The sequence below is a fragment of the Sciurus carolinensis genome, chromosome 18, assembly GCF_902686445.1.
Source record: "Sciurus carolinensis chromosome 18, mSciCar1.2, whole genome shotgun sequence".
Lineage (NCBI taxonomy): Eukaryota > Metazoa > Chordata > Mammalia > Rodentia > Sciuridae > Sciurus > Sciurus carolinensis.
In genome coordinates, this window is record NC_062230.1 from 496,761 (window position 1) to 519,419 (window position 22,659).

A 22,659-nucleotide genomic window follows, 5' to 3' on the forward strand; every position below is an offset into this window, starting at 1 on the left:
ATGCTTTGGAGAGTCCACCTTTCTACTGATGGTTTTAGGTCGACACCTTCACTACCATAGCTTTGTAGTTTTGAAATTGGAAGGTGCAAGTCCTCCCTCTTCATTCAAAATGGTTTTGCTTGAGTGAGATTTTATAAACCTAGATTAGATCAAGTAACTCCCTGTTTAAAATCTTTAAATCAGTCATGCTTTACCACATCATAAAACTTCACATTGCTGACTTGATCCAGATGGTATGTGGTCTGGTGCCCGCCCAGCTGCCTCTCTCATCCACGCTCCCTCTTGCTTGGTGCCTGGCCACCAGGTGAGCTACTCTTGCTTCTCAAGAGCTTTTGGCTCCTTCCACTAGGCACACGTCTGCTCATCCTCTGTGTTGCCTACAGTGCTCTCCTTCATTTTCCCACGCCTGTTGAGCCTATGAGTCTCAGCCTCAGGGCCACGTTAAGAAGACTTTTCTATTGTTGATTTATCACGTTTGAAAAATAGACTTCGTGGGTTGGGGATATAGCTCAGTTGGTAGAGTGCTCACCTTGCAAGCACAAGGCCCTGGGTTCGATCCCCAGCACCGCAAAAAAAAAGAAAAAGGAAAAATAGACTTGTGTGACTCTGTGTGTGTGTGTGTGTGTGTGTGTGTGTGTAAATCAGAAGTGTAGGAACAGCTTGGTCCTTGTTCTGTGTCTATTTGGAAGCTGCATCATTTCCTATATATTTAGAATTGGTGGGACAGGTCCAGGTGGGGTCTCTGGTCATCTGTTGTACTGGAAATGGAGGCCCTGTACTCTAGAGGTTGCTGTCTTTTTGTAGTTCAGGAAAGTTTCATTTTTGAACTTGTATTATAATTTTAGTTTCTTCAACCAAAATGTCATTGTTGAGTTTTAATTTTAATTCTTTGTTTTGCATGTTACTCTCTTTTCTAGCTATTGTTTTTTCTTCCCATGCACTCCTTTTTAAATTGAACACTGAGAAAGCACCTTGATTGTATCATCCATATAATGGATATAGTGTTTTGTATAGGTATTTCCATGCTTATCTTAATTAATGCTTCCTCCTTTGCAGTCCTTTCTTAAATAAGTCCGTCTTTTAATCTCAACCTATTTGTGGTTCTTTGTTGAAGTTTTTTGCTTGGCACAATAATATGTGCATAAACATCTATCAGATGGATTGAAAACATGCATAAAACAAAAACCAGATCTTGGTTGGTGTGTCCTGCTGAGAGTATTAAAATGTTTTTCTGTTACCGTGTTCTTTATTAAAAGACAGCTGTATGGAGACGTGGTTTATATACCACAAAACTCATCCATTGTGAGAGTACAGATCATGGCTTTTAGGTTTATAGAGCCGTGCAACTGTGATAACATCAGCTTTCAGAATATCCCAGGGGTTTTTGCAGAGTCCCTTCCTGCCGGTCTGCAGTTAAGTCCTTGCTTCCGTACTCTTCTGTAAATGTGCTTTTTGTGGACATTTTGTACTAATATATGCTGAAATTACTGCTCACATACACACAGATACACTTTTGTAGTTGTTTATTTGTGAATAGCTTTTAAGTAAGGTGTGTAATAGGCACACACACCTACACACACTTGTGTGATTGCTTTTATTTCCAAGCATGACTTTCTGGGGTCACCTGCCTTCTGTGTGGCTTTGTGATCGGTGCTCAGCTAGTGCTTGAACCAACTCGCACTTGATGCTCAGCGTCAGATTTGGTCCCTCGCAGCAGCTGTGTGTGGGTGTGGGAGTGGCTTATAGTTTCTGCGTCGCCCTTTCCCGTCTCCCTGTGGCCCATGTGCAGGCTCATGTCGACCACAGTTTTGCCCCCTCTGCAGCCTGTGACTGCAGCTTCTGCTTGCACAGGTTTCACCCTCTTGCTCACCTACCACTTGGTCCACCACTTACGTTGGTGGTGCACCTGGGCATGTGTGTTGTTCACCACTCCAAGTGCAACACACTTCCACCCCAGCAGCAAAGCAGCTGCTCTTGATGGTTTGCCCTGCCTGCCCTGCTCTGCAGAGCCTCTGTGCCTGCTGAGCAACAAGGAGTTTTACCCAGCGTTTAGAGTTTCAATGTAAGTTTTTCTTAGGTTGTTGTATCCCTTTGATTGATTTCCAGAGCACCGAATGTTTTGGTTTTTGTGCAGGTTTTTTGTTTTTTCCTCAGTTTCATCCAGTTTTACAGTTGGTTTTGTGTAGAATTGATGCAAGTCCTGCCTCTCAGAATGTATTCTTTTTCTAGTGTAGTCATTTCCCCAGTTACACTTACTGTGATTGGCAGGGTTCTCCAGAAAAGCAGAACCAAGAATCTGTGTGGGGATGCACACACGAATGGAAGAGATTGGTTTTAAGGAATCGGCTGGTGCTGTTGTGGGGCTGGCAGGTCTGAAACCCATGGTACAGTCAGGCAGGTTTAGCAGACTGGAAGCTCCAGCAGTGTTTCTGTGTTGTCTTGAGATTTTTTACTTTTTTTGGTAAAAATTCATCTCTGAAAACCTTCAACGCTTGAGTAAGGCCCTCCTGTGTTATGGAGGGCAATCTACTTGACTCAGAATTGTTGATTTAATCATCAGATTAAACATCTGAACATCTGAAAATTCTTCCGGCAGCATTTGCATTGGTGTTTGACCAGACAGATGCTCACCATAGCCTGGCCATGTTAACACGTGGAACTAACGTCACTCTGTCTTCTGAAGATGCAGGGTCCCGGTCTTAGTGTGAATGTGGTCTGGTTGCTGTCTGCTTCCCAGTGTGGACCCCTGTTCCCCTGGACCAGCAGTTCTAGCTGTTTACTTACGTGCCCAGTTCTGATCACAGGTGTCTCCAGCTTGGAGTGCCTGAGTCCAGACCTCACCCCTTCTCCCGAGGGCTCAGTCACAGACGTGTGTGGAAGCACCTGAGCACTGGCTCTCCTGAACCTGTTGTGTGCTGCCCAGCCCTCGGGCAGAGCCCGCAGTTCCCGAGTCTGCACAGCCTCTTCAGCTGGCCTGTGTGCCCCTTTCCTATTACTGCCTTGTCCCTCTGTGCCTTTCTTTGAGGCACTGATCATGTTTTGTTGTCACCGTTTGTATATCTGTTTGAAGGCCTTGTCTTCTGAGAGCAGAGGTCCTACGCTGCTCTCCCTTCCACAGTCTGTCCTCGTCAAACGTAGATTTCTGGCCTGTGGTGCCTAAATGAACAGTGGGGTCAATACACGGAATCTCTGCAGAGGATTTGGAGGTTACACTTCATATTTATTTTATAGTAATTTCTCGTCATATTAGAATGTGGAGATAGTGACCATTTGGGGATAGACCAAACCTTGGGTTGGGTACCAAACAGGCTTGGGTGTCTTAGATACTTGCTTGACTCCTGGGTGGAAACTTTTGTTTGTTTGCCTGTCCTATGCCTGGTATGTAGGCGTTCTGAAGCAGAATTTACTGCTGGTGTGTCAGATCTATTACATTTTAAAAAGCTGTTTCTGATTCTTCATTTGCTCATGCGTGCTGTTTTGAGGATCGAATAAGGTCCTTGTGTGCAGGGAACCACCCATGCTTGTACGAGGTCCAGAGCTCTTAGATAGGAGGCTCTGACCTCAGGAACTACCTGAGTCATGTGGTTATCCTGCCTTGGTTCACTGCTGAAATTCAAATGCACGCCCTCCATGTAGGAATGTCCTGCTAGAGCCAAATGGCTTGCTTAACTCTGCCCCCTATCCTGTTTTTCTCCAAGAAGCTCCTTCTGGTCCCCTTCTGATCTGTACTGCTATAAATAAACCAAGAGCGGGCTCCTTCCTTTGTCAGAGCCAGACCCTTATGGACAGCTCAGTCGGTCATGCCCCTTCCTTCAAAATGATTCTGTCTTCTGTCATTATTTCTGATAAATAAATTCCACAGCTTTTATTTCACAGCCAGCCCATCTCTTCTTCAGAAACCTTTTCCCTTGCCCACATGGAATGTGCGGTGAGACTTGTACATGCTGGGCAAGTGCTGGACCACTGAGTGAAGCGCAGGACGGACTTCTTGCTCACATTTGTATTTACTGTGTTCTGAGAATGTGGGGCTGCTTCGCCTTCTTTCTACCTAGAACGCAGTGGTTGGTAACTGGTGACTGTTCGTAAACAGTTATAATGAGATGATGAATAAACTTTTTCCTTTTCTTACTAGATATTAATCATCTTTCTGAAGTAGAATCTCCATGGCCTGAACATTTTTTGAAAATCATTTTGAGCAAAGCATTTGTTTAATAACAAGATAACCATATCAAGATGGTTGGAAAATTGAAGCAGAATTTACTACTGGCATGTCTGGTGATCAGTTCTGTGACAGTATTTTACTTGGGCCAGCATGCCATGGAATGCCATCACCGAATCGAGGAACGTAGCCAGCCAGTCAAATTGGAGAGCACAAAGGCCACTGTGCGAACCAGCCTGGACCCTAAAGTCAACAAGACCTTTGCCTATCACAAAGATATGCCTTTGATATTTATTGGAGGTGTGCCTCGGAGTGGAACCACCCTCATGAGGGCCATGTTAGATGCGCACCCTGACATTCGCTGTGGAGAGGAAACCAGGGTCATTCCTCGGATCCTGGCCCTGAAGCAGATGTGGTCGCGGTCCAGTAAAGAGAAGATCCGCCTGGATGAGGCTGGAGTCACTGATGAAGTGCTGGATTCCGCCATGCAAGCCTTCTTACTGGAGATCATCGTTAAGCATGGGGAGCCAGCCCCGTACTTGTGTAACAAAGATCCCTTTGCCCTGAAATCCTTAACTTACCTTGCCAGGTTGTTCCCTAATGCCAAATTTCTCCTGATGGTTCGAGATGGCCGGGCATCAGTTCATTCAATGATTTCTCGGAAAGTGACTATAGCTGGGTTTGACCTGAACAGCTACAGGGACTGCTTGGCCAAGTGGAATCGAGCCATAGAGACGATGTACAACCAGTGCATGGAGGTTGGTCACAAGAAGTGCATGCTGGTCCACTATGAGCAGCTCGTCCTCCATCCGGAGCGGTGGATGAGGACCCTGCTGAAGTTCCTCCACATCCCGTGGAACCACTCAGTGCTGCACCACGAGGAGATGATTGGGAAAGCTGGGGGAGTGTCACTGTCAAAGTGAGTCTGGGTCACATTCTGACCTTTCACCCTTGTCCAGTTGATGAAGCATGTGCATGTGTGTGTGTGTGTGCGTAGTTTTATATATGTAAACTTCAGGCCTCTTCTGGAACAGGTATAGCTTCAACAATGAGTTTTCTTTTCGTCAGTTCTCTACCAGTTTATTACACACTTTCTTCTGTTTATATGATCTCTGTTCATTTATAGTTTCAGGGTCCTCTGTGTTTGTATGATGAATGCAAACCAATTAACAGGAAATGAAAGGCCTTTCTCACTGACCTCAGGCCTCAGAGTCCATGGTTCAGTTTCATTGGCTTGTGACTTCTTAGTTCTAGGGGTGTTTGTAAGCATCAGTAGTTGACTTTTTTGTGGATCTAGGTCAACACCAGGGAATGCATCTGCCATATCAGTGAGCGCTTAGTGAATACCAAGCATTTTAGAATTTCAATGATAGCAACAGTGCAGGCACCGTTACCTTTTACGGATGAGAAGGCAAGGTCCTGGGAAAGCTAAAGTGGTGTGCTCACACTTAGATGCAAAGCCATAATGCAGGTCCATGCCCAGATCCGACTGGACTCCTGCTGTCTTCCAGGCACTTTGCCACACACAGCGCCTCTGTGCTCATGTGGTAGATCCGTGTCCTCTCGCTTTTCACGGGAGGCCAGAGTCTCCACAGTTAGAGCCTCAGCCATGCAAGTTCCTCAGGTGCAGGCATTGCAGGCAGTGGTTGTAGCCTTTTGCTGAGTCTTACTCTCTGCTGCCTTTCTCATGAACTGATGCTGGGGTGCACCAGCTTGGTGTGGTGACCTGACTGCATGGCTTGTGTACGGAGAACGAGGAGAGGATAATGGAAATTGCTGCTAAATTCAGGTGTTGTCTCCTCACTAAGAAAATTTGGGTAAAGTTTTATTTTATTTTTTGGTCTTTTTTCATTTATTAAGTAAGGTATATCCCTGTAAAAAAGAAAAAGCAGTGTACTATCCTTGCGAGCCCTGCTTCTTCCTTTGAGCAGTGTCTGCTTCACTTTTCCCGATATGTGACTTCTCTAGTAAATACTGATCTTCATGCAGATTACCTCCAAGGAACATCTGCCCTGCCAGTACCCAGCTTTCAGTTATTGATTATTTATAAATTATTAGCTATCATCATCACAGTAACTCTAGATTATTTTATTGATTCAAAGAAAGTTATAGTCATTGCACTTTATTGTTCTTTCCAGATAATAAGCTGTAATTGGTTTTTTTGTTTTTTTTTTTGCGGTGCTGGGGATTGAACCCGGGGCACTTCACCACTGAGCCACATGCCCAGCCTTTTTTTGTATTTTACTAGAGACAAGGTCTTGCTGAGTTGCTTAGGACCTTTGTAAGTTGCTACAACACCAGGCCTGGCTGTAATTGATTTTTAATCACCTGTATTCCTAGGTAAGTACAGTTGTCTCTCCCCATCCTGGGGTTCTGCCTCTGTGGACTCAACCAACTGTGGGTCAAAATTATTTGGGGGAAAAAATGGTATTTGGAAAAAAATTGTACTGAATATGTACATACTTTTCCCCTTGTCATTATTCTCTAAACAATGCAATATAACAACTATTTACATATAATTGACCTGTTTTAGGTCTTATAAGTAATCTAGAGATGATTTTAAAGTATAAGGAGGATGTGAGTAAGTTGTACACAAGTGCTGCCCATTTTATGTAAGGTGTTGATCATCCACACAGTTTGCATCTGTGGGGTCCTGGAGGCAGTCCCCTGCTGACATCACGGGCTGTGTGTTCCCTCCTCGTGGGGTCCGCTGGCCTGGAGACTGTGCTAACTTTCCCATGATTAATGGGTGAACTTCTCAGAATGTCTTGCTTAGTTTAGCAGCTCTTTAGCCTCCACCCACCCTAATGCAAAGAGTGACATCTGAAACCTGTGGAGAGTTCCCCATTTAGCTGTACCCTGCCTACCCTACGTGCCCACCAGTGTAATGGGTAAATATGATGATTTGTGACTGTCTTTTGTTCTGTGACTACAAAAGTTTTTGTAAACTCTTCCACAATGGAACATTTCTTTCGGGGCAGTTGGAATGGTCACTAATATTTGGCTTAGAATAAACTATTTTCTTATTTCCTCTAAAAAATGCAGCTTCAGGGCTGGAGTTGTAGCCCAGTGTTAGAGTGCTTGCCTAGCATGTGTGAGGCACTAGGTTCGATTCTCAGCACCACATATAGATAAATAAAAATAAAAGGTCCATTGGCAACTAAAAATAAAAAAGAGTAATATAATTTTTTAAAGTGCAGCTTCTGGACCCACACAGTGTCACGATTATTAACAATTTAATTTGGAATCCAGTGCTTTTGGATTCATCACAGTCCTTGGGGGAAAACATTTTGTCATAGTATTTCTTTTTCTTTTTTTTTTTTTTTTAATATTTTTGTAGTTGTCAATGGACCATTATTTTATTTATTTATTTATACATGGTGCTAAGAATCAAACTCAGTGCCTCACACGTGCTAGGCAAGCGCTCTACCACTGAGCCACAACTCAGCCCCGTTATAGTATTTCTTTAGCCTCACAGCATTAATTCTCAATAAAAGTTTGATAAATTGACTTATAGGGGAGCTAGGGGAGAGGGATTTTCAAGTGATTTAAAAAGTTTTGCAATTTGGGAATGACATCAGTAAAAACGATGCAGGAAAAAACTGGCAAAAACTGTCAGAATCCACTTTTTCAGAATTGTAGAAGTCTTCCAACAACGTACCAAGTAAATGGCTGAATCTTGATGAGAGCAGTGAGCTCTGAGGTGCTGTGGCTTACCCATCCACTGGGGCCAAACCAGTAGCCTATGCTCCCGACTCAGTCTGCAGGGAGCAGACAGACCTGGTTTCCAAAGAATTATAATTCTTTTTTTTATATATATAATTTATTTATTTTGATTCATTGTAAACAAACGGGGTACAACTTGTTTCTCTGGTTGTACATGAAGTAGAGGCATACCATTTGTGTAATCATACATGTACATAGGGTAATGATGTTTGTCTCATTCTATTATTTTTCCCTCCCCCTACCCCTTCCACCCCTCTTTTTCCTCTATACAGTTCATCCTTCCTCCATTCTTGCCTCCCTCCCACCCCCCATTTTGTATCATCATCCACTTATCAGAGAGATCATTTGTCCTTTGGTTTTTGGGGATTGGCTTATCTCACTTAGCATGATATTCTCCAACTTCATCTGTTTGCCTGCAAATGCCATAATTTTATGCTTCTTTATGGTTGAGTAATATTCCATTGTGTATATATACCACAGTTTCTTTATCCATTCATCAGTTAAGGGCATCTAGGTTGGCTCCACAATCTAGCTATTGTGAATTGAGCAGCTCTGAACATTGATGTGGCTGCATCACCATAGTAAGCTGATAAGAATTGTAATTCTTATTTTGCTGTATTGACAACTCCCTCAAAGACTGGTTCAAAAGCCATCTCCTTATTGCTCTTGACAGGCTGACATGCTGAGAGTGGAAGGCTGTGGCTCAAGCCTTCCTAGATAAGTGATTCTGTCCTTGCTGCCTAGTCATAGGTAACAGCTGTGGCCAGAGCAGGCTACTGAGAAGCCTAGGGGCCCTGGCTGGGAGTGGTGCTGGTGATGGCCACTGTAGCCAGAGTGGGCACGCCCTGCTGGCAGCACAGCACGTGTGCTCGAGGACTGCTTCAGGCAGGTCTCCAGGCTCCACAGAGGCAGGGCACAGGGCTGCTAGACCTGCCACTGAGCCCTGGAAGTGCACCCCAGACCCCCAAAGCCCTTCTGGAAAGACAGAGCTTTCAAAAGTTTAGACATTTGAGGAAATCTGTCCAGCAATTAGCTGGCCCCTGATCTAACAGAACAGAGACTTAATTCCCCACACATAGCAGAATCAGGATTGATTCTAAACAAATGGATTGCTTCAGTAAGCAGCAACAGACTGGGGAGGGGAGAGAATCTGATTCCCAGATTCTAAATGATATTTAATATGCCCAGCTTTCAACAAAAAAATTATGAGGTATGAGATGAAACAAGAGAAAATGAACAGTCACCAGTAAAGATTGTCCCTGAAGAAGTCCAGAGACTGGACTTCAGGCTAGAGAAGGATTTTAAATCTGCTGTTTTAATCAGTTCTTCAGAGAGCTAACTATGCCTGAAGAAATAAGAGAAAGTATGAGAACCATGTCTTGCCACATAGACAGCATCAAAGGGACAGTGGTTATAAAACTGAACAGGATAGAGGTTCTGGAGTCATAGACAGTTGAACAAGATGGAAAATTCATTCCACAGGCGATCTGAGGAGGAGGAAGGAAGAACAGGTTAATTTGAAGACATGTCAATTAGCTTTATCCAGTCCGAGCAGCAGAAGAAAATAATTGAGGAAAAACAAACAGCCCAAGAGACCTGTGGGCCACCATCCAGTGCCTGAGCATCCACGTTATGGGTGCTCAGTGAGGAGAGACCTGGAGCAGGGAGATGCTGGAAAAACTATTGTGGAAACCCCACATTTGATCTAATGTTTATCTGCACATCCAAGAAGCTCAGTGAACTGGTGAAATAAAACCAAAGTGATACTCCCAGGCACATCTTGATGCAGCTGTTGGAAGAGAACCTTCAAAGCAGCAAGAGAAAAGCAGCCTCCCATGAAGGGTCTTCTGAAAAACTACCAGCTGACCTCCCACCAGAAACCCTGGGTTCAGAGGGCAGCAGACAACGCTCATCGCTGCTGAGGGGGAAACTCAGCTGGACCCTCTGGATCTGGCCAACTCCCTTTCAGAAAGGAAGGAGAAACCAAACTGAGACCTTACGAGAGCTGCCTTTAACAAACGCTAAGGGGAGTCCTTGTGGCTGAAATGCAGGCACACTAGGAGCTGACTCAGCTCCAGACTCGAGGACAGAGAACAGGGCTGACCTGACTCTGACTCTGAGAGGCCTCCAGCAGCACCTGCTCCCTCCTCATGCAACATACAGTTTTTTAATAAGTTAGTGAGGCAAGATCTCACCATTATACTTCTTTTCAAAAAGTAGGCTTAATATTATTAGTTAACATGGAATGCAGGTTAAGTCCACTGTGAGATGCCCTCATTTGGGCCAGAAGGGTCAGTGTTGAAGCAACGGAAACCCGGTGTCGGCATGGCTGTCTGTCAGCTGGAGCCCTGGGTACTGGGGTGTGCAGGGAGGCACTGGCTAGGTGATTCCTCCAGCCTCCAGCAGACTTGCCGCTGGTGGCGCAGCAGGCCCACTTTCCACTTTTGCCCAGCATAAAGCTGGTGCCCATTTTAAAAATCCCACCAAAAGATTGCTGGAGCACATTCATCCTGGCGACACCACTCGATGTATCAGCCAGAAGCTTGTGTGGATGCCAGTGCCTAACCGTGGGGATGCATGGATAAAATGTGACTTATCACACTTGTGATCCTAGCAGCTAGCCCAGCTGAGACAGGAGGGTTGCAAGTTCACGTTCAGCCTTAGCAACTTAGTGAGGCCCTGTCTAAGAATAAAAATAAAAAGGTCTAGGAGTGTGGCTCAGTGGTGAAGCATCCTCAGTTCAGGTCTAGAACCCCCTAAAAATGTATTAAAGATATTCACACAGTGAGATATTACTCAGCAGTAAAAAGAAGCAGGTGACTGATTCATGCAGCATGGCTGAATCTCACAGATAGGCTGAGTATAAAAAGCCAGTCACAGATAAGCGTGTACTGAGGTTTCCATTCATATGAAGGTCAAGAACAGGTAAAGCATTCTTCATGATAGTTATCTCTGGATAGTTATCTCTCGATAGTTCCGATGGGCAGGTTATACAAAGGAGACTACTAGAGCTGGACCAGTAGTCTCTGCATTTGAGTGGTGGTTACATGGGTGTACACCTAAAAATTCCAGTTACACACTTTAAACAGTGTGACTTTTCTTTATCATGTGTGTTCTCCATATTGTGAAAGATCCTTTAAAATCTTTAAAAAAAAAATCTCGATTGCTCCGTCAGTGTTGTTCAAATCAGGGATATGTAGTAAAATTCAGTGATGGTTAAAGGAGACTCAATTATATTTTCATTATTTCTAAATCTTCATTAAGTTATAAACATGGGTCTGGGGATTTGCCTTGGATGCACAAGGCCCTGGGTTCAATCCCTGGCACCACCAAAACAAAGAAAGTTATAAACATGTTAAGTAATTCAGTTTTGAGATAGATACTCAATCCTAAGTCCAGTGATGAGTTCCTTGATCACCTATTGGGTTCTAGCCATAGTTTAAATATTTGGTCACATATCTTACTCCTGAAACCCAGAATGGGCTTAGGAAATTATTAACAGTGTTTAACAGAATGAGTCGGTTATTTCATTTTGTCAGACCAAAGCAGAATGTGTCAGTGAAGGAATGTTTGAGAAATGAAATACCAGTATTTTACAACTACTAGGCCATAAAAAGGAAGTCAGATTTGTTCTTTGTGAGAAATGAAGGGCTGGCCACCCACTAAGATACTGCTACACAGGGAAAATAAAATCTCCAGAGACAAATCTCACCACAGCTGCCTGTCCTCCAACATGGAAGAATAGTCTTGAGAAGCGAGCTGGAAGCTGGGGAGAAAGGTCAAGCAAAGGAAGAGAGGCCCCCGATCTTGCCTTCATCAGTCTAAACCCAGAATCGCTGATTCCACCTGGACACTTCAGTATTCAGTGGGCATGTGTTGACTCTCATTCATACCTACTGCCATTCTAGGCGCTTGAAGTATAACAGTGAACAGAACAGAAGCTGTGTCTTTATGGGACTCACGCTGTGGCAGGTGTCCCACAGCTGGCGCCCATTGCTGGCCAGTGGTGAACGTGGGGAACTGTGCTTCTGGTCAGCACTGGCAGGCCTTCCCCAGACCTGCCTGCTGGAGCCCCGCTGCATCTTGTAAGGAGACTGGCCTCCGGGCTTCAGTCATAAAATCGCTTTGGCCATGGAGCAGGACAGTATCTGACTTGGTCAGTGGTGGCGAACAAAAGAAGAAGTAGACACAAGTCAGAGGAGAATTTAGGACAGTGTAAGGATAGCTCAGACAAAGGATTTGAGGTGTTGGGTCCTTAAAGTCAGTGTTTAAAAGCTGTTATCAATAAAATGAGAAAAATAGAAAGGATAACTAAAATCCAGAATTGATTCGATAATAGCAAAAAGGTAAACCCTTTGCAATATTGATAAAGAGACCGAGGGCTAGGGTTGTGGCTCAGTGATAGAGCACATGCCTAGCACGTGTGAGGTGCTGGGTTTGATCCTCAGCACCTTATAAAAATAAATAAATAAAATAAAGGTATTTCGTTCATCTACAACTAAAAAATATTTTAAAAAGATAGACCGAACATATAAAAGATAAGAATTACAGATGAAAGAAATTTTAAAGAATTAAGTGAGAATACTACATGAAAGTACATTTGTAATAAATTTGTCTAGAGACAATAATTCTGCAAAATAGGTGGAGTTTTGGGTTGATTAGCATCAAAGAGATTACAAGGTGAAGAGATAAACATTTAAAAGTAATAGATTATTCACAAATGAATTATTTCTAACCTTTAATAAATTATCCCAGGGTTGCTTAAACTATTTTGGGTCATAGAAAAAGATGGAAAACCCTCAGTTGTTTATGAAACCATGATTTAATGATAGAACCCAATAGAAATTACGGTAAAGAAAACTTCAGATCAATTTTCTTACACAATTTCAGATGCTAAAATCATCAGTAAAATACGAGTAAACAAGATTCAGCAGTGTATCAAAGATCATAAGCGATTATGATCAAATAATTTTTATTTTAGCAAAGAAAGAATGTTTTACTATTAGAAAAACCTACCAAAAAACTGAAAAGAGAAAACCAAACAGTCATTCCAGGCATGTGACTCATGCTTGTAATCCCAGCTTCTTGGGAGCTGAGGCAGGATTGTGTGTTCCAGGCCAGCCTGGATCCCATCTCAGAAAAAAAGAGAAAGGAAAGAAAACTGCATGATCATATAATTCAGTGCTAGAAAGACTCTTGGTTAAAATTCAGGTGTCATTCCTACTAAAAGTTCTTCAGAAGAAATAGAAACTTAAATATGATACAGACTATTTGTTCACTCTGCATTTTTTCATTGAGCACTCCATCACATGCTAGGAAGTGTTCTCCATGCTGGGTTATAGCAGTTAACTAAACAGAAAAACCCATTCTTAGAATTTACATTAGCATTTGAGAGTCTTCCCATTAAAAGAGAAGACAAGTGAGATGTCTGGTTTGTCAGATGGTAGTCAGTACAATGAGATAAGAGATGGCTGGGCAGTGGCCCAGTGGCTGAGCATCTGCCCAGCACACAGGAGGCACTGGGTTCCATCCTCAGCACCACATAAAAATAAATAAATAACCGGGTGTGGTGGCACATGCCTGTAATCCTAGCAACTCGGGAGACTGAGGCAAGAGGATGCAGGGTTCAAAGCCAGCCTCAGCAACTTAACGAGGCCCTTTCTCTAAATAAAATACAACAAAGGGCTGAGGATGTTGCCTAATGGTTAAGTGCCTCTGGTTCAATCCCCAGTACCAAAAGTAAATAAGTAAAACTAAATAAAATAAAGATACTGTGTCCATCTACAACTAAAACTATTTTTAAGAAAATAGTTTCTAGAAAGCCTCCAGGAGGGTGGGAACAGGCTTGCCTGCGAGACCTTGAGTAAAGGACTTTGGATGGCAGGAGAGAAGAACAGACAGAAATCCCTGCCCTCATGGGAGGAGACAATAAAACAAAAATAATGTGACAAACATAATTACTACATTGGAAGAGTTAATGAAAAAAACCAGAAGAGACAGAGGAGATAAGAGAATCCATACCCAGGCATTGTGGGACTCAGGTTGTTGTCATCTACTCCAGCTTCCTTGAGAAGGTGCAGTCTGAGCAGCATGTCCGAGAGGGGACTGTGGTCTCCTTGAGAAGGTGAGGTTGCCCAGAGGGCTCCAGACAGCAGGAGACCACTGTGAAGATGACGGGGTGGGGCTCTGGCCTCCCTGGGAAACTGCAGACAGCCCCAGCTGAGACGGTGAGGGAGGCACTGGAGGATGGCTCCTTCAGCCTCGCCGGTCCTGGTGGTTGTGAGGACTACTTGGTAAGGCAGGTGCCCCTGTAACTGCCACCCATGTCAGGACACAGAACTGTGCTGGTTAATCTGGACTCCTTTCCATGTACCCCGTCCCAAACTAAATCCCCTTTTCTCTGTCCTGGTGCTTTTAGAAACACTTCCTATGTTTCTTTATAGTTTCATCACCCAATTGTGCATCTCTCGATGCTATAGTTTAGTCTCACCCATTAAAAATACTTTGACATGTCTTTTCAATATCTTTGAATCCCCAAGTTTCTAAGTTCCCTCCCACCACCCCGTGCTGGTGATTGAACCTAGGGCGTTGCTCATGTTGGGCAGGTGCTCCACCACCCAGGGTCGCCTCAAACTTGCAAACCTCTACTTCAGCCTCTCAAGTAGCTGGGATTACAAGTGTGCAGCACTCTGCCTGACTCTGTTCCTTTCTTTAGCATATATTTTATTTTTGAAGAATTCAGTTGTAGAGGGGCTGGGGTTGTGGCTCAGTGGTTGAGCGCTTACCTAGCACGTGTGAAGCACTGGGTTTGATCCTCAGCACCACATAAAAATAAATGAATAAAATAAAGGTATTGTGTCCATCTACAACTAAAAAAAAAAAAAAACTTAAAAAAAATTCTTAAAAAGAATTCAGTTGTAGATGGAACATAGTACCTTTATTTAATTTATTTTATTTTTATATGATGCTGAGAATTGAACCCAGTGCCAGTCGAGTGCTCTACCACTGAGTTACAATATCAGCCCAGCAAACTGAATTTTTAACAGCACATTAGGAAGATTCTACATCATGATCAAGTGGGATTTATCCCTGGGGTATGTGGATGGGTTCACATACAGTCAGCCTGGTACACCCCAGAAGCAGGATGCAGGGCAAGAGCAGTGGGTCATTCAGCTGGTGGAGTGAGGCATTTGAGAAAACCCAGCAACACTGCAGGATGAACACTGAACTCGGCACAGTAAGCACCAGGCATCTCAAGCCCACCTACCGTCACGTTCAGGGGTGAGAAGCCCAGGCTCCTCCTCCTGCAGGAGCACACGAGCTCACTCGCTGTCACCACTCCCATCTAGCATGGTCCCAGCCAGAGGAATTGGGCAAGAAAAGGAGATAGAAGGCACCCCAGTTGGGAAGGAAGAAATCAAATTGCATCTGCGGACAGTAATTAGAAAACCCTACACGCCTGTGAAAACTAATAAATGAATTCAGTGATGTTTTAGGTCACGATGTCAACATACAAAAGCCAGTCATGTTTCAGTGTGCTAATGACCTATCCAAAAAATAAATGAATGAAACTGTCCCTTTCACAATGGTTTTAAGGCAAAATCCCAAAATTTAGGAATAGATTTAACAAAGGAGTTAAAGAGTTGTGCGCTAGAAACTATAGAGCATTGATGGAAGAAATTGAAGACACAAATAAATGTAAAGCTCTTATGTTCATTAATTGGAAAAAATAATAGCTAAATTGTCCATACGGCTAAAACTGATCTGCAAATTCAACATAATGCCTATCAAAATCCCAGTGAAAGCTGGGTGTGGTGGTGCACTCCAGCGCTCCCCTGCTGGGCTGCGGCTGGCGCAGGAGGGTTGCACATTCAAGACAGACTTGGCAATTTAGCAAGTCCTTGTCATGAAACAATAGATAAAAAGGGCTGGGACTATGGCTTAGTGGCAGAGCACCCCTGGATTTAATCCCCATTACAAAAACAAACAAGCAAACAAACATTCCAATGATGTTTTTCACAGAAATAGAAAAGCAGTCCAAAAACTCACGTGGAGCCACAAAAGACTAAATAGCCAAAGCAATGTGAGCACCAGCTAACTTCAGAATAAACTGCAATGCTCTAGTAGTCAGGACAGAATAGGCTGGCATAAAAACAGACACTTTGCCAGCAGAGTAGAAGGGGGACCCAGAAGGAAACCAGCACGTTTATGTTGGTGGATCTTCAGTGAAGGTGCCAAGGATCCGCAGTGGGGTAGGACAGTCTCTTGAATAAATGTCGCCGAGAAAACTGGATTCCTACCTGCATAAGAATGACACTAGGCCCATGTCTCATGCCATGAGCAAAAAGCAACTCAAAATGGGTTAAGACTCCTGGAAAGAGATGGGGAAAGCTTCTCGATGCTGGTCTGAATCATGACTTTGGATCTTACACCAGATTCACAGGCAACAAAAGGAAAACCTGGTCAGTGGGTGATGTGAAACCAAAAAGGGTAGGAAACGGCCATACTCAGCCACTGCTCTCTGTGAGCAGTCTGCATGCTTCTGTGCACACACAACGCATGTGCAACACATTCTTACAAAGTGGAAGTGCTGTTATGTTTTAAAACTCTCTTTCACAGGACAAGGTCTGAGTGTTGAAGGCTTTGCAAATGTGATTTTTGATGGTCTTCCTCCTGTGTTTCACTGTGATGAGCTGGCCATTTGCATTGTGCACTCCTCATTCCTGTCCATCCCTGCCGATGCTTTTGTGCAGAGGACTCAGTTTCCTGTGGTGCTTTCTGTGTAGCATGATTCCCACCTGTGGCTTGGCAGTCGGCCCAGCTGTCGTGTTTGACTGTGCTTCAAATGAGTATGTTGGAGTATTCTGATCACCTCGGCTGTTCAGGACTGTGGCACTGGCCCCATTCCTTGGCGGGTGGGAGGAGCGAGCAGCTGCCAGGCTGCAGAGGCTGGACATCTGCAGCGGGGGACTTGCTGTGCTGGGGGGACATGCTGAGTCAGATGCCCGGCCATGGAGGGACATGCCAAGTCGGGTGCCCAACTGTGCTGTGCTGGGGGGACATGCCGAGTCAGATGCCTGGCCATGCTGTGCTGGGAGAACATGCTGAGTCAGATGCCTGGCCTCTGTGCACAGCCAGTCAGTTGGTTACAGTGATTGGAGGTTCCAGGGAGCTGGAGGGTTCCGGAATCCTACCTCGTTCATAGTGAGGACACTTTAGGCCTGCCTGTTGGAGAGCTGAAGGAGCTGGGGAGATCTGGTAAGCTCCGTCTGCAGGTCTCGAGGAGCAGATCATGCTGTCTCAAACCAGGCCCCCTTTCCTCTGATAATGGTTTTCTTTTGAACAGGGTTGACACACTTAGTTTGTGAAGAGCCAGATTCTCTTGGCTTTGCAGCAATATGATTTCCCTTGATCTTGTGTAGAGCAGAAGCTTCCATAGATGGCGCAGACACACATAGGCATCACTGTGTTCTGGTAAAACTTCACCTACACAGCATTGGCAACAGGACAGACTTGGGACCTAGTTTGTCAATCCTGCTTTTGAAATTTTTTTTGAAACTGTGTCCCCGTTAGTGGTCTTAGATAACAAAGCTGGATTGTACAGACCCAACTCTCTTCACCACACTTAGAAAAAGATAAACTAAATACCTTGAATCTATGAGAAGATAGGGAGGGTGAGTCCAGAGATCTGACATGGAACAAAGGAGCCACTCTTAAAGAGTTTTTGTTTTGTTTTGTTTTGTTTTGTTTGGTATCAGAGATTGAACCCAGGGGTGCTTTACCACTGAGCCACATCCCCAGCCCCGTATATGTTTTACTTTGAGACGGGGTCTTGCTGAGTTGCTGAGGCTGACCTTGACCTTGCATTCCTACTGCCTCAGCCTCCCAAGTGTCTGGGTTGACAGGCCTGTGCCACCAGCCCTTCAAGGGTTTTAGGTATGGGAAATTGACTCACCAGCCAGGACCTGGTGGAGGACTGGGACCACATCCTGTCTTGTTCCCATTTTCTCCTTTAAGTGTCCTCATAACTCCCCAGATGTCTTTCCTGAACCCAGTGAGTGCAACACCAGGGGGACCCTTGTTCCCTCTGTTTCCCCTCCTGCCCCAGGAGCACACCAGCTTCTTAGCTCTCCTTTCACCATCCTTGCTCACCAGGTTCTCCTACGCATGAGGATGTTGATATGAGCCTTCTGCCAGGAAGACACCCCCACAGAAATCCTGCATCCCCTTGTCATGCAGCCGTAGATCAGGGTTGACAAAACGTTTTGTACTGGGCTTGAGTTAGTAGTTCAGGTTTGCAAGCTGTGTGACCCAGGGAGGGACAAAGGAGTAGTCTTCACCTTAGCTGCTCAGCTCTGCCACTGTGTCAGAAGAGCATCATAGACAACATGTAAATGGCAGATTTTGCTGTGTTATAATGAAATTTTATGATTATTAAAATTTGAATTCTATGAGATTTTTATGTGTTATGAAACATTATTTTGATTTTTAAAAACCATTTAAAATGTAAATATCACCCTTATCCTGCAGGCCAGATAAAAGCAAGCTGTGTAACTGGGTTTGGCCCAGGACCTGGGTTTCTGGCCATGCCTTAGCTGTTTGAGGCTTGCCTGACTCCTGCTCTCTAGTAGAAGTCCTGTCCTGACATGTCCCCACAGCCCTGTGTCCAGTGCCACTGCTGTATGTTAATCCTGTGTGTATGTTGGTCTCTTGCTGGATTCGAGCTGCTTTTTTTTTTTTTTTTTTTTTTAATTTCTGAGCTTTTTGAGTCATCTCTACATACTTATTATCTTAACACTTGACACATAGTGGGTGTTCACAGATTGCTGGGTGTGGATTTTTGCTCAGAAGTGTGAACTGCATTTCTGCTGCTCTTGAAGAGAAGCTCCTGATGATAGGCAGCAGGCTTTGCCGTGTTCCTTCCCTGGGCATCCGTAGTGACACCTTCGCTCTCAGTGGGCTTCCTGATGCGGTGTTAGGCAGGAAAGCCTTTCCTCAGTCTTTCATTCTGACATCCCATCTCCTTCAGACAAGGCATCCCATCGTTTACCATGAGCCTGTGCTGCAGCTGGTGTGGAGCTTTAGCAGGTGGTGGGCACGGAGCACATACTGTGTCCTAGTCAACTCCAGTTTCCCTTTCTGCTAACTATCTGATTGTAGCAGTTTACATCCTTTTTCTTTGTTTTGTATGACTCAAACAAAAGGAAGCAGCAATATAAAAAACTCAGTTCTTTTCCTCCTCACTACCTGTTCTAATGCATGTCAACACCACCCACCAGCCCTCCAGGCCAGAAATTAACTCACCGTAGACCTCTCCTGCACCTGCCCTTATCTAATTGACTGCTAAGGCTTATCAGTTTTTAAAATGATCTTTGGAATTAGATTTCTGTTTCTTTTGGTCTGGTGGAAGCCTTAAGTGTTTCTTGACTCTTTCAAAATATAAATGTAGAGCAGTGTTACTGTTTTCCTGAACCCCCTTGCCGCCTCCTCCAGTCCACTCTTGTAGTTGTCAGCATTGAATGGTGAGCATCATGGTGCAGTCAGACCTATCCTCCATCAGAAGCCTCAGTTATCCTTCATTGTCTAGGCAAAGCCAGCTTCCAGTCGTGACACACCAGACTGTGACCTTGGTGCTTACACAGATGCATTTCAGAATTCAGAAGCTGTTTGGAGTTTGAAAGGCAAAAGGTATGTGTAACACATCATCTGCTTACCATGTGAGCAGTCCATGGGCAAACACGTTAATATTTCTGCATCAAAGAGTACCTTTGTGTCTCCAGTGGAACAGGCTGTAAACAGATTGCTTTTGGTTCCCTTATATTTGACTGCCACATGATTTATAGGAAGGTGTTTGTTTTGGTCTCCAGAGTTTGGACTCAGATTGTGGCCCTGCAGGTGTCCAGTGGTCTGCTGAGATTTCTCTTCCCAGCCCTGGAGATGCCGTTTTGCTCACAGTTCTACAGTGAGCAAGGTCATGTTAGCAGCTGAAGGCAGTCATGGTGGAAATTATACCGTGGACTTCAGTAAATGCTCCACATCGTGCATTGGAGAGTGTGTTGAAACAGCCAGCACAGCACTGTGTACACCTGGTGTATCTACGGTGCACTGGAATGCGTGTGTTGTCAGGGTCATCCGCCTGTCCATTCTGTGCTGTGTCCCGTGGGGGCAGGGCTTACAGGGAGGCACAGGTGAGCATGGAGGTGATGAGGATGGTGACAGTGAGAGACACTGGAGAGACAGGCACTGTGGAACAGACAAACTGGGCTCTGTCTGCTCCGTTATTCCAGAGCATGTGACCCTGGCAGATCACTTGCTTGCCTATTGAAAAGTAGGGACTGTAACCTCTCTCTCCTAGTGCAGTTGTAAGGATTCAATTAGATGTATACCCAGTGCCTGACGTAGATGAACAGAGAACGTTATTCTCTGTTTGCTCTAAGCCTTTCTTTTCCTTCTGGAGTTTTTTATTTTTATTTTTAAATCTCTGTAGACATGACCCCCATTCTTTAAAAACCTATGTGTACATACAGTTCAGCACTGGATGCTCTTAGTTGTCTCATCTTACATGTTATTATCTGTGGTCTTACAGAGGTGCGATACCTGAATTCTCTTATGCCTGTTTGCATAAACTTCTGTAACATGCTTTTTTCCCTGAGAATCTTGTAGTCATTTACTTGATACAGATTTATTGAACGTTCATGGGCTGTTAGTCTGCTTGGTTCTGGTAATGGTGAGATTCATAAGATATAGACCCTCCTAGTAGCTGTGGGGTGATGGATAAACAGAAAGGGACACCACTGTTGATGTGCAAGGAAATTAGAGGGCTTCTTCAGTGACAGATGAGCAATGATGGTCTCATGAACTAAGGTAGTGACAGCAGGCAGGGAGAAAGGATGGTCCTACTCTAGGAGGAGGGTGTGGTGAGTGGGACAGGAGGAAACTAGGGAGGGACCCTGCTCTCCTTGTTCCATCGCAGTCTCTGGCTCGGCCCTGGGGCCATTTTTCGATGCTGGACCAACTTGCTGCTGAGATGCAGGAAGCACACGTGGGTGGGGCATGTCTGATTTACCAAAGTGCTATTTCTAATGAGCCTGGGCAGTCTGCAAGCTGGACCTGTCCTGGGCACACCAGGTGTTCTCCGCCTGGCTTGAGAATGTCCAGCAGAGGAGACTAGGGAGGATATTGCGCAGGGGTGTGTAGGGCGAAGGTAGGCAAGTGGAGTCCTGGAGAATATGGAGGGGACAGAAGATGGTGCTGAGGCAGGAGGCAAGCCTGAGAGGTGGTGCCAGAGCCCAGGAGGAGCCACCTGCCTCCGGGCCTGTCCTAAGTGGACCCGTCATCCAATGATGATTGTCTGCAGCGAGGAAGGAAAAAGGGCTTCTACCTCTGCTTGATTCCAAGGACTTCTGTGTGTTAGGATAGAAAAATCTTCAGCACTTGCCTTTTATAGTCATTGGCCAGTGTGAATCCCAGTGTCATTTCATTTATGTCCTACCTTAAGGTCATTAGGCATTTGGTCAAAGATGATGTAATCCCCAGGTCAAGGTGCAAAACACATTGTCCTGTAGTTTCAATCCTGTGATATCGAAAATCATAAGCAGCACTTCTTCTGTAGAAGATAGGAATCTTTGGGAAGTCAACAGAAAGACAGAACAAGTGAATATTTTGCATTCTTAGTGATTTATGGTTTGTGGTTCCCCCCAATGTTTTATTATGAAAATTTCAAATACACAAAAGAAATTGGAAGAATCATGCCCACCAGCAAGATTCTACAACTAACATTTTACTGTTTGCTTTATTACATACCTGTCCATCTCTGTGCCCTCCAGCGAGTCATTCATCAGTCCCATTTTTTAATGCATTTCAAGTAAGTTGACAGTTTTTCTAAGTGGGCTTATTTTTGTTACCCCCCTGGCCAAGCTGTAATTAATGTATCAACACATTTTGTACAGATATTTTTAGCCTGATCCTTTTCCCTGTTTCTAGAATACTGAGATTGCCAGTAATCACTGTCCAACTTAAATTATTGGTTAAAAAAGTGTGGTAGATAGTGTTAAACCTTCTTAGTACCCTCTTTTACAATTGCTTTATAATTCAGATAGTTATGATTTTTATCAAAAATAACAGTGTTTTAAGTTATAAGTCATCAAAACCAATTTTTTAATATTACTTTAAAAACTTTAAGCAAGTATTGATCGCATTGTTTTCAGAGTGGAGAGGTCTACAGACCAAGTCGTCAAGCCCGTCAATGTGGGAGCTCTGTCAAAATGGGTCGGGAAGATCCCTCCAGACGTCTTACAGGACATGGCAGTGATCGCACCCATGCTCGCCAAGCTGGGCTATGACCCTTACGCCAACCCGCCCAACTACGGGAAACCTGACCCCAGGATCCTGGAGAACACCAGAAGGGTAAGTGACAGAGAAAACTGGTGTGCGGTTGGTTCCGAGTGACTTTTTTCTTATTTTAGTTCTTGCTTTTTTATGATCAGAAAATTGTTTTAGGTTAGAGTAATTCTGTGTGGGAGTGCTTTATGATCAGACGTCTGCATCATAAGGATGATCTGGCTCTTCCCACCAACGGTGGGGACAGCTCTTTAATGGGTACCACCCACTTGTAGGACTGCTACTCAGGTTGGGGAAATTGTCCATAGCGAGCTCCCACAACTTTGCATGCAAGGAGGATCGTTAAGACCTTCTTCAAACCTTTCTTCTCTGGATCTAGTGGCTCCGTGACTCTTAAGTTTCTGTGTAGATGAGGCACTACCTCTTGGTACCTT

At 44.4% G+C, this 22,659-nt stretch overlaps 1 protein-coding gene across 5 annotated transcripts in view; it reads left to right on the forward strand.

Annotated features, from left to right (window-relative positions):
- Tpst1 (tyrosylprotein sulfotransferase 1) overlaps positions 1-22,659 on the forward strand; it is a 90,618-nt gene that overhangs the window by 33,630 nt on the left and 34,329 nt on the right. For 3 of the 5 annotated variants that reach the window (XM_047533838.1, XM_047533836.1, XM_047533839.1), the window contains one exon: positions 4,133-5,078. In XM_047533838.1, the coding sequence (XP_047389794.1) occupies positions 4,234-5,078 (845 nt within the window). In that variant the 5' untranslated portion in view covers positions 4,133-4,233. Of the gene's footprint in view, positions 1-4,132; positions 5,079-22,092; positions 22,292-22,659 lie in introns of all 5 variants that reach the window. The other 2 variants (XM_047533840.1, XM_047533841.1) reach the window with 1 other exon arrangement.